The sequence below is a fragment of the Phytophthora sojae genome, assembly GCF_000149755.1.
Source record: "Phytophthora sojae unplaced genomic scaffold PHYSOscaffold_8, whole genome shotgun sequence".
Classification (NCBI taxonomy): domain Eukaryota; phylum Oomycota; class Peronosporomycetes; order Peronosporales; family Peronosporaceae; genus Phytophthora; species Phytophthora sojae.
Genome location: NW_009258122.1, coordinates 1,547,057 through 1,558,861, shown reverse-complemented (window position 1 = coordinate 1,558,861; position 11,805 = coordinate 1,547,057). Strand labels below are relative to the sequence as shown.

The following is an 11,805-nucleotide window of genomic DNA, read 5'->3' as shown; positions in this document are numbered from 1 at the left end:
TTTACTTCGCAGTGGAATGTGATGTGTCGGTCAATGTCGGTCCAGACTCTCCAAAGTCAGCATCTCGTGGCAAAAGATGAGAGCGTTGGAGTAATATTTGTCAAGATGAAGACTAACCAGGAGGGTTCAGGGCCCCGTGATCCACGCCACCTGTACGCAAACCCACTGAGCCCATCAACGTGCTGGGTGACTGCCTTAGCAATTTATCTTGCGTGCCACCCTCGATTGGAACCGGGGGCACCATTTCTAGGCTCTAACCAGAAGCTACAATTTCGCAAGGTGCTGGCTAACCTTTTGAAACAAGGAGACTCTGGTAAAAGTTACGGTACGCACTCGGTGCGCAAAGGGGTGGCTACATTCGCTTGTGGAGGAAGTACAGGTGGTCCCTCGATCGTGAGTGTGTGTCTTCGCTGCGGATGGAGCCTCGGTGGAGTTCAAGATCGCTATTTCCGTTATGAAGCCGCAGTGGATCAACTCCTGGGGCGAGTATTACATTCGTGCTAGTACAGTCGAGCTGATCGCAGTAGTGCGACGGAGCGTAAAGCTAGCAAATCTTGCTGGCGTACAGGGTATCCTAAAACCAAAGTTGTTAGCGAAAATTTTATAGCCATTTAGCAACAATAAACACAAACCTGGTAGCTCGTGAAGTCACCGCCTAGAACTCGGCTGTCAACTATAGCAGTCACCGCTTAGTCGATGTTGCCTGCCGGGCTCGATACTGTGGTGTAGCGGGATCGGCCAAAATCTGGTTGAGGCCTGATCAAGCTTCCCACCAGCGCCCAGACACCGACCAACGGAGGGGTCCCCCAACGATCCGTGATCGGCTGAACTTGTTCTCGCCTTGTGTACCCGTCGGCGGGCTGGATCTGCTCTCTCGGGGCTCCGAAGATGCCGCACTTGGTGAAGATCGAATGTCTTGGCGTGACGCGGGGATAGTTTGTGGAGCAGCGCGGTAGTCTTCGCTCTGCGTCCGAGTATACGCTCCGATCGAGGGTTCTTCGCTGCGATCGGTCGGCCTGGAGTTGATCCAAGGCCTGTAGTTGCCTTTCCGGGTGTGTTCCTTCCTTTCAGTTGCTTGCCGCTTCCTATAGCGGGGTCGAGATTGATCGAGAGGAAAAACGATCGCCGGCCAAGTACTATCCAGTCGATCGAGGACTTGCGCACGAGAGAAAGATCACTAGAGCAGGTCAAGCTGGCCAATGTATTAATCTAGTCTTAACCGTACCGCTAGTCAAGGGGGTGACTTAAGGGCACTTGTGGTTTTCTGTGCAAATTGCGTTCTGATTTATGTTTAGCCTGTGTCTCTCTACCGCTACCATCTTATCTATCATCCTACAACTAAACAACAACTGGACTCTTGTCCCGGCTTTGCCCCCATGTGCTTCTCATTCTGGGCGATCGGCGATCCACGATCAGCCGTAGTCGATCGACAACCTGTATGCTTCGACCTTGATCAGTCTCGACCCACGCCCGTCCATAATCAATCTTGACTTCACCCATCTTAGACTCCTTGATCTTCTCATCAGCTGCAGATTCCTTCACACGGTTGATCTACTTTCACGTCGGGTTGATCAACGGATTGGTGACACTAGAACCCACAGATCCATCGCTCCTTGACTTATCGATCACTCATGCCGCTATGTCACTCGACGTCGTGGCTCCTTCAGACCTTCACCACAACCGCCCCCTGTCCGTAAGTCGGGTCGTACGGCGGCTCACTGCGGACACAGTCTCCAACTCTCCATGCATCTCCATGGCCTAGTCTGCCCAGATCAATCCGCTTGGTTGAGGCGAGCAATCACGATCGCTTAGTGAAACCGATACTCCAATCGTATCCGGCGCTGTAGATCTCGCGTCTTCGCAACGAGTTCAACCACGACGTCGGGGCTCAGCCGCGGCCGTAGCACCGTTCATCGCAATATCCCAACTCCTCGTCGATCACCATCTCTCTTGAGTCGATCCATCCGTCGCCAACACGATCAGCCAATATCCACCATCGTAACTCCCTGTTGTCGCTCCAGAATCATCCGATCTGCACTCACACGCACATACTCAGTAATATGAAACCCCGTCCTCTGATCGACGGCCTCCCCGTCGATCCGTCATCCATCTCGCTCACCAAGGTCACCCGCTCACCCTGTGGCCCGATCTTACTCCTCCTCGTGAGACTGCATCGCGCTGAATGGGTTCCGGTTCACGCGATCTCGAAGGAACTCGTGCAAAGGTCCACAGCTGAGATCAGCTTCGTCGACCCAGTCAGACTCGTCGTAACCCTTCCAGTGTACCAGGAATTCTCGATAAGTCCGGCCGTACTGCGTCCTTCGACCCGCCCGCATATCCGTGATCTCCTCCACTTCGTACTCGTTCGGGTCTCGATCTGGGGCCCAGCTGTCCTCCGGAAGTAAGACTTCGTCGAAATCAAGTCGATCTGCTTTGTCCAGCGTGAGCGCGATCTGCGGTCGATCGGGGAAGCCCCTGACCAACTTCAGTTTCGACACATGCACGATCGGAAACAGGTGATAGTCCGTACCAGCGATCTGAAGCTTGATCGTGTACTCGTTCACCTTCTCCGCAACACGGAACGGGCCGTGCCACAGGTGATCCACCTTCCGGGCATACCCCTCTTTCACACGATCCAGGTACAGCCACACCTGAGATCCAGCCTCGATCGAGTGCGGTCGAACTTCTTCATTGTGCCGATCGGCCCGATCCGCGATCGCCTCGCGTAGGCGAGCATTCACTTGACTTCGAGCCTGATCGTAGTGCCTCTGGATCCGATAAAGCCACCGTCGAGGATTCCGATCCCGAGTCCGAGTAATACCCAAAGGTATCGTCGCCTCGAGTGTCGATCGAGGATCCCAACGATGCACCAGATAAAAAGGGGAGTCTCCACGGACTCGACCTTGAGCCGTGTTGATCGCGAAGGTCAATCGATCTGCTTACTCATCCCAATCTCTCTGATCCAGATCCTCCACGAACACCTTCAGGGCTCTTGTCGCCGTCTGTACCATTCGCTCTGCAGTACCGTTAGATTGAGGTCGATATGCCATCGTCGCTCGCTGACGCATACCCAGGATCTTGTTAAAGGCGCGGTAGAAGTCGGCTATAAATCCCGGTTCGCGATCATGCCTGATCACCTCGCTAGCACCAAATCGCCGGAACACGCACTCTTCGTAAGTCTCGGCGATTGTCTGCGCCGTTCGGGACGAACCGGCTTTCGCGATCGCGTATCCCGTGAACAGATCGACCCAGACCAACAGTTCCGTATTACCCTTGTACGACATCGGCAGCGAAAGTATGCGATCCATCGCTATGATCTGGAACGGGTATGTCGCCTGGATGTTCCCGGCAACTCGCCCCTGGTCGTGGGTCGTCCTTTTCCGGTCTTGCAGTCGACACATTCACCGAAGTACTTCTGCACACTCCTGATGAGACCTATCCAGTGAAAGTGATCGCGGATCCGCTGATAGGTACGCCCGATCCCCTGGTGCCCCCCTTCCACAGTGGAGTGGTAGTGATGCAAGATATCTTGATGCAGCGGCTCCGGTGCAACCAGTCTCATCAGTCCATCTCGATCTGCCTCCGATCGCTTGGAGGGTGGGCAATAGAACAGCAGATTATCACCGTCGATCTCGTAGTCCGCTGCGATAAGTTTCGATGGATCCGCCAGCGTCGAGCGAGGCGGGGGCGCATACAGCGCGATCTTGTGGAAGTTGCCCGAGTGGAGTGTGGTGAAGGCACGATCGGGCTATGCTGAAGGGCTGACCGTCAACAAGGCGGAGTATCATGGTCTGCTGTTGGGTTTCGACGTCCTTGATGGCATGGATCGAGGCAGGTTGGTGGTCTGCGGTGACTCCAACTTGGTGATCCGGCAAGTACGAGGCGAGATCAACTGCAAAGCACCTAAGTTGACATTGTTGAAGCAGAAGGTGCTGGATCAACTACGGAACTGGCCAGATCACGAGCTTTTACATGTGAAACGAGACTGGAACGAAAGTGCAGACAGCCTGGCCAGTGCAGCACTCCAACGTGAAGGGGGCGTCGTCGTCGAGGATGAGGCCGATCACGGGGATCTGGTGAAACTGAACCGACTTGATAAGATCCTGGTCGTCAGATCGGATGAGTCGATCGCCCGACTATCGCCGATGACTACCCGATCGGGCGCCAGATCACCATCAAACCCGACCGTCATGCAGGAGGAGTTCGTGCGAGAGTTGCGAATCGATCGAATTCGTCGAGCACAGGATGAAGAAACGTGGATCGCAGGTATGAAGAAGTACCTGATGGGAGATGTGGCTGATCTGACACAGGATGAGGCTCGATCCTATGGCAACATCACCAGCAGCTCTTCGTCCGCACGCACAGTCGGGACCGGGGCCTGAATCTTCCGCCGGGGTCAGGCCGCCCGAAAAATCAATTAGTAGATAAATTAATTGACACTTTTTCACACAATTATTTATTGCAGAAGTCTGAGCAGATGCAGCAATTATTACTGCGCCAATATTATATTAATGCTAAATTGATGTGATAGTAGAAAAGCCATAAAACTAATATTACTATTTCTCCGGTTTCTTCACACCAACCATTCCGGCCTACGGACCACAATGGCCAACAGCTTGGCCCCACTACAGTACTTTTGCCACTTCCTCTCACTTTTCAGTTTACTTCAGAAAGAACACCACCCTTTGCCCGCCAAGCTTGCCGCAATGCTCAACCTCGTGCCCTCCAACCCTCAAGCTCACCCCAAGTTCAGCAACAAACAAGTTGCACTGTTCTTCTTCTCGCCGTGCCTGGACGACAACGGCGAGCCCACCGAGTACTTCGCATACAAGGACTGCCAGCGCGTGCTCAAGCAGACTGTCGGGCGGGGCTACAGCAACCTCACCCAGCATGTCCGTCAAGCACCCTGGCTTTGAGGCGGACATGCTCTCGGCTGGGTCTGGTGCGACGGGTTCGATCCTGCCCTGGATCAGCCACAAGGCCAAGAACCGGTTCGGCTGGCTCGAGTGGGTGGTCATGGGCAACTTGCCCTTCAACTTTTGCGAGCAGGCGCTAACCCGGCGGTAAGTACTTTCATTACTATTCTGAGCGTGGATCATTTAATATACTAACGACTGTTTTACTACTGATGGATATTAATTTGTTGCAATAGATACGCGAACCTAGGCCAGGTCTGCGTCGAAACATTCGGTGGCGACATGGAGGCAGTCAACAGGGCCGTCGAGGTGAAGATTGGCTGTGAGATGCCAGACAAGATTGGCATCTTGTTCGACGACTGGATGCATGCTTCCGAGCATTTCATGGCTGTCTACGCTTGCTATGAGCTCAACGGTGTTCTTCACACCCCGCTGCTTTGCCTCGCCCCAGTTGTGCAGCCTCCAAGCGAAGACGCGCCGGCTATTGAGGTTAACCACGGAGCGGAGATGCACCTGGCAGCGCTCTCCACCATTCTGCAGAGGTTTGGTAAGAGTATCAACCAGGTCTGCTTTCTGATAAGTGATAACAGTGCTGTGAATAAGCGTCTGGCTCGCATCATGGGTGTGCCGCTCGTGGGCTGCGCGAGTCACCGACTAAACCTGGCAGTCCGCCTGTACACGGCCCCACTGGAGAACGCGCTGGCTGGCATCCAGAAGCTCATGGTCAAGCTGAGAACTCTGAATCACGCGGCGAAACTACGGTACGGTTACTACTGTATGAATACTATTTACAATTGTATTTTTATTATTATCTCAGATTACTAACCCTTTTCAAACTGATATATTAGTTTCAAGACGACACTTCGCCCTGTGCTGCGCAACGACACTCGCTGGAGCTCCACCTTTGCGATGCTCGACCATTACGTGCGGCTTTTGGAGTTCATCGACCGCGAGGACGATGCTGTAGCGGAGCTGCTCCCGTCTCCCAGCGTGCACAAAAAGCTCAAGGGCCTCCTGGAAGACCTCAAGCAGTTCGAATCAGTGTCCAATCGTTTAAAGTCCGAGTCGGTATCGCTGTGGGAGGTGCGGGTCATGTTCGACGCGCTAATCGCCGAGAAACCTGCTCTCAAGCAATACCTTGGTACGCGTTTATTGCTTCTGCTATTGTTGCTACTTATTATTTCTAACTTGTTTTTTATATTTCTTAGGACCGCGGGCGGATATTGTGGCGTCTCCCGACTTTGAGTCTGCCTGCGTCAAGATTCAGCAGGACAACCAGCACGCGCTGTCCAGACAGGAGCAAATGGCGGTGCGGCCGTTCGTGGTCAACGCTAGCAGCTGCACGAACGAGGGCGAGCCCGAGGAACAAGGCACCGAAGGTTTCGCTGAATGAGTGCTGAAGCGGGCTCGGGTGACGTCGGATGACAAGCTCTACGAGCTTATCAACGTCATCCCTCCCACCTCCAACCTGACCGAGCGTCTCTTCAGCATGGCGAGATCGACTTTTGGCCTGGAGCGCCACTCGCTTTCGGCGCAGTCGATCGAGATGATCCTCTTCTTAAAGGTAAACAGGTCTTACTGGGATGCCCCGTTAGTGCACGAAAGCATTAAGGTTTTTTAATCTAGAAGCAATTTAATGCATTATTACTTTGAGGGTCTCAGCATTTTCCATTATGTCTGGTTCCTTGTTTGAGTTCTACATGCATTATTTATCTGGTGACTTAGGTGGCTACTCCCTATTAATGCCATTTTCGGGAGGCCTGACCGAGGTTCTTTCTTCGGCGCGATCGCGATCAACGCGTCGTCCACATCCGATCGAGGCGTAATACTAGCGGCGATCGCCCCCAATATCTCGACCTCTCCCTTGGGCACTTCATGATCTCTAGCGTCCACGGCGATAGGAGTGTAGCCCACTGACCCAATCGGCCTTGAAGACCGGGTGATCGGAACAGCCACGTCAACGTCGAGTGTCGGGTCAAGACCCGGATCGATCGTCCAACCAGCATGTTATAGGTCAGGTCCAGGATCCGTAACAGCGCGAGCACTTCTTTCTCCACCACGTTGTAGTTCAATTCATTCGACTTCAGCGTTCGGCTGGCGAAGGTAACGGGATGATAGATCTGGCCATGCTCCTGCATTAATGCGGCCGAGATCGCCCAGCCACTCGCATACAAAATCACAACTGGAGTCCGATCGCGATCGAAATGCCGCAGGATCGACGTCGTCGCGATCTTCGTCTTCAGTGTCGAAAAGGCACGATAAGCACGGATCCAGCGTTCATCGGCAGCATCGACTTCGGGAACTGGGGAGTCCGATCGGGGTTCACTGGGTCCGTATGCACTGAATTCGGCACCTGACGATCGAGGATCTGGGGCAGATCGGGGCGTTTCTTCAGCTCGGCGAAGTCCACCGCGCGCAGTTCATACAGGATCGCCGCGTAGATCGCGTAATCTTCCAAGAAACGCCTGTAGTAGTTGAGACTGCCCAAAACTGATTGCATGGATCCGAGCGATCCGGGGAACAGCAGATCGATCAGAGCGGAGAGATCCTTCGGATTGGCTTCCAGCCCGTCGTTCGACACACGATGTCCGAGATAGTCCACCTTATGCATTCCCTAAGAGCTCTTCTCCACACTGATCGAGAGGTTCCACTTATCCCAAGCATCCAGTAGATGGTCCACACCATCCCACTGCTCGTCCCATGATCCGGCCGTCGCCAGGATGTCATCAATGTACGATCTGCGACCCAGAACTGATGGACGCCCCGGATCTTCTGGTTCTCCTGACTCGATCAAGTCCGTAGTGACTTCACAGTCCGACGATCGCGGGATCCTGGTGAACCCATACAACGCGTCGTCCAGAAGTCGCTGGTAGATCTGAGGAGCGTTCTAACGGCATCCGGTCCCACTCGAACAGACCCATGTGGGTGATAAAGGCCGAGATCGCACGAGCTCGATCGGTCATTGTCACCACCCAGAATCCACTAGCCATGTCGAAAGAGCAATACCAGAGTACCTTGTCCAGATCCTCCAGCAAATCGTTGATCAAGGGCATCGGATATATCATCAGCCTGGTTAGAGTGTTGACGAGCCGATAATCGATGCAGAGTCGAATATCCACGCCGTTCTTCTTCATGATCACGACGATCGGCGAGGCCCACTGTGATCGAGATTTCCGAATCATCTTGGCTGACAATAATCCCTTGATCAGCTCGGACACCTTCTCCACGAACTGAGGGGCAACTTTCCGGACACGTTGAGCGATCGGCTTCGCGCCGCCCTCGTCGATGTCGCAGGTGACGCCCCGGGCTGCTGGGGGTAGTGCATTGCCCTTGCCGATCAGCAGGTGATTCATGTGCCAGATCTTCTTGCGCAGTCGATCTATCTCCTCCGGGGTATTGAACTCCAGATCTCCTACCTTGATGTCATCAATCTTCACCTCATCCGTCGTCGAGATCACAATTTCAGGGAGCACAGCTAGCTCGCCTTCCACATCTTCTGCCGACAGGATCCCGCCTTCGTGGGTAACGGACCTGATCGTCAGCGTCACCGTCTTCATCTGGTTCGGATGTAACGTAACGAGATCGTCCCGATTTGAAGTGGGTTTGGCTTCAATTTTCACCTGATCATCTCCATTGATCGACGAGTCTTCGACCACTTGCGGCAGTTGTTCAGATGCTGGGACACCGTCGGCTGCGGTATCGTCACTTGATCTCGACTCTTCTACAGCTAAAACCACCACATGGCGCGTCTGATCGGTACTTCCGCCCCCAAGATCTGGTTCGACGGCACAACCGTCGACCTGATCGGCCGATGGCAGGTGAGGGGACACTGTTTCGCCATTCTCAGCTGCTTTAACACAGGAATCCACATGATCTGGTTTCCCCTTTGAGTCACCAGTACGATCATCTTGCGGCTTCGCGTCATCTATGATCCGTGATCGACGAAGGCTGGGGGTCCAGCCCCACCTGTTCCTGCTCTGGAGAGCATTCGTCCTCCGATCCGGAAGGTTCACACACCGACTCATCAGGATCCGACCGTGGGTCTGGTGGATCTCCGACGAGGACAGTTAAAGCAGACGACCCTGACTCCTCTGTCACGCGATCAGCGTTCTGCAACGGTCCGCCCCCTGATCTAAGAGCATCAACGACGACCCCCCCCCCCCCCCGGATCAGGGCAACTAGCCTCGGGTTCATTCGTTGGATCGGGTGGACCCATCCACTGATCGGCGATCGGGGCTACCTTGTGTCTCCTGAGAATGGATCGAGGCGTTGGATAAGTCGGTCGCTCGACGGCGGGCACTGGAGGTTCCGTCGACGCCCCCTGGTCTGAAGGCTGGTCATCCGTCGTGGCTTGGAAGGCTAGATTCTGCCATTACATGTAGCGACGGGATCCGATCGACACATAGCCTGGCGTCCGGGGTATCCGATCTCCGGCCAGCCACATCCCGATCCGTTCATTTCGTTACAAGACGAGATCCTTGTCGCTGATGTTGGTAACCTGGAGATATCCGATCCTGCCAGGTCCACGGACCACGGTCGGCACCCAGAGATCTCCACGGGTGACCCATAGCTTCTGTCGATCTGCCACCTTCATTCGTAGTGGAAGCTCAATCGAATCTCCGATCGCGATCTGCATTCCTTGATTCACACACACGTGTCTGAGGTTGTCGTTGTACAGCTGTCGTCGTCCGCTAAGCTGGATCTTGACTTCGTCGGGGAGACAGATGGAGCCGTCCGCAAGATCGAGGCGGATCCCCGCTGGAACCATAAAGTCCATACCCAGGATCGCCTCTTGTCCTGATAGATCGCCGACCCAGATATCGAAGAAATACACCAGCGATCCTACCAGCGTAACCTTGATCCTGGTCCTTCCTTCCGTCATGTACACGCTTTCACCAATCCCCACACATTCCTGGCTCTGACACGTGTCGACATAGCACCCCACCTTACGAGCAAAGGCGGTGTCCACGATGGCCACCTCGGCGCCAGTATCTAAGAGTAAGATCGAATTCTCATTGTTGACCTTGCCTGTGATCTTGGCCTGACGGAACCACTTACCTGGCGAATGATGTTTCCAGTACCCTCTGGACTCCCCAGGAAGGAGATCGGGCACCACATCGCCAGATCTGGGGCGTTCGCTGACGCGAGGCAGACTTCGATCGCGATCATTCTCCAGGATCTCGGTCGTCACTTCTCCATCAGCTGCCTTGAACCATTTTTCCGGTCTGCGTTGCTTCCAATAGCCCCGCGTTTCTCCAGACTGGAGATCCAAGGGCACTTCGGGGTCAGAACGGCTACAGTCGCCCTATCGATGTAGACTTAAGACCTTGGCGGCAGATTTCGCATGCAGATCACATGTATTACCGCGTAGATCAGTCCGTCCACTTACTCGAACTACCGTGTTCTTGTTTACGAATGCATATATGCAGTACCTAGAACGCTCGGCTCGTACCGGATGCCAACCCGGCGATCATCCTAGTTTAACATCTTCTCGGTGATCGCGGGCAACATGCCAGCGTGCTTCACTGGGTTGAACCATTGACGGATCTGGTTGTAGAATTCCTCCATCGGACACTTGCCCATCTCGTGTAGTTCACCGCCCCCACGGCACACAAACAAGCAACGATCCGCCGGATGACCTCTCTTTCCACACTTCTCGCACGTCAAACGTCTCCAACAACCGAGATCGGTGTGTTTCCGCGATCCACAGTGTGAGCAGCGGCTTGATCGCTCCGATCCATCAGGCGAAGATCGCGATCTTGGATCCGATCGAGGTGAGCCATCGTTGATCTGTGCTTGGTTGCTTCGATCCTGCTTCGTCGTGTCGCCCCCAGTGTTGCGAGACTTGTCCTCAGCCGACGCTAGGTAAACGCGACGTAGATCACCCTCCGAGTCAGATCCGTCTGATTCAGTGTTCGATCCAGACTCCTGGCTCGAGATCTGAACTGCACGCACTGCCCGCTTGATAGCAGCAGCTGGTGCTGAGGTCGGAACCTTCTAACGATACTTCGATCCAAAGGCAGATGGCTTCTGTCTGATCTTCGCACGCTCTCGAGCGCCCAGGACTTCCTCCAGATCTTCTGTGTCCGCAAGCCGAAGTAGGATTAGCTGATCGGCTAGTTCGGGATCGGCAAGCGTCTCAATAAAGTGTTCGACATGTTCGCGACGAGCCTTAGAATCTCCATCCTTGATCTTCAATCTCGCACGCAGAGCTGCCACATTCAGTCGATAAAGGTACTCCAACGGCGATTCATCTGATCGCTTGCGAGAATGGTAGTACTGCCAAGCGACCGATACTCCCAGGCCACAATACTGGATCTGGAAACTTCGGAGTAGATCGCTCCACTTGTTCCGCGTCGATCGACCCAGCTGGCGGTACCAGTTCTTTGCCGCGGCCGTCAGTAAGTCAGCAAAAGTTGGCACTTCTCTTCGTCCGTAGCCTGATCCCGCAGGAACGCCGATTTCACCTAGCTGATCCACGATCGGGCTCGTTCTTCATCCTGATCCTTGCCACTGAACTCCTTAAGAACGGGCATTGCCAAGATTCGCACACGCTGGATCAACGAGGATCCGGTGGATCCCGAGGCAGCGGTGGCCACCACAGCAGGGGCCGAACTCGGAAGATCAATATCGTCCGGATCGTATTCCCACTGAGAGATATCTTGATCCGGCGATCCGGCGATCCGGCTGATTCCATCCCCACGTCCCGCGATCCAACGTTGTCGTCCACCACTGTAGTAGGTGTTACCACCGTAGCCTGTTGTTCCTTCAGAAATCGAGCCATCGCGGCCTGAAAGTAAGACTCCAGTCTGACATTCGACTCATCTGATCCGGTAGCACTGGTGGTCCGATCGGTCGACTTGGGTTTAGGCTTCCGAGGTCCTGATCG

The 11,805-nt window shown here is 54.3% G+C and overlaps 1 protein-coding gene across 1 annotated transcript; it reads left to right on the top strand.

Annotated features, from left to right (window-relative positions):
• Positions 1-5,423: 5,423 nt before the first annotated feature.
• PHYSODRAFT_521288 (hypothetical protein) lies at positions 5,424-6,537 on the top strand (the record flags this gene model as incomplete). The annotated part of the gene is made up of 4 exons (XM_009535285.1): positions 5,424-5,677; positions 5,765-6,057; positions 6,125-6,171; positions 6,355-6,537. The coding sequence occupies 4 exons, from the start codon at positions 5,424-5,426 to the stop codon at positions 6,535-6,537; spliced, it is 777 nt and encodes a 258-aa protein (XP_009533580.1).
• Between the last annotated feature and the right edge of the window lie 5,268 nt (positions 6,538-11,805).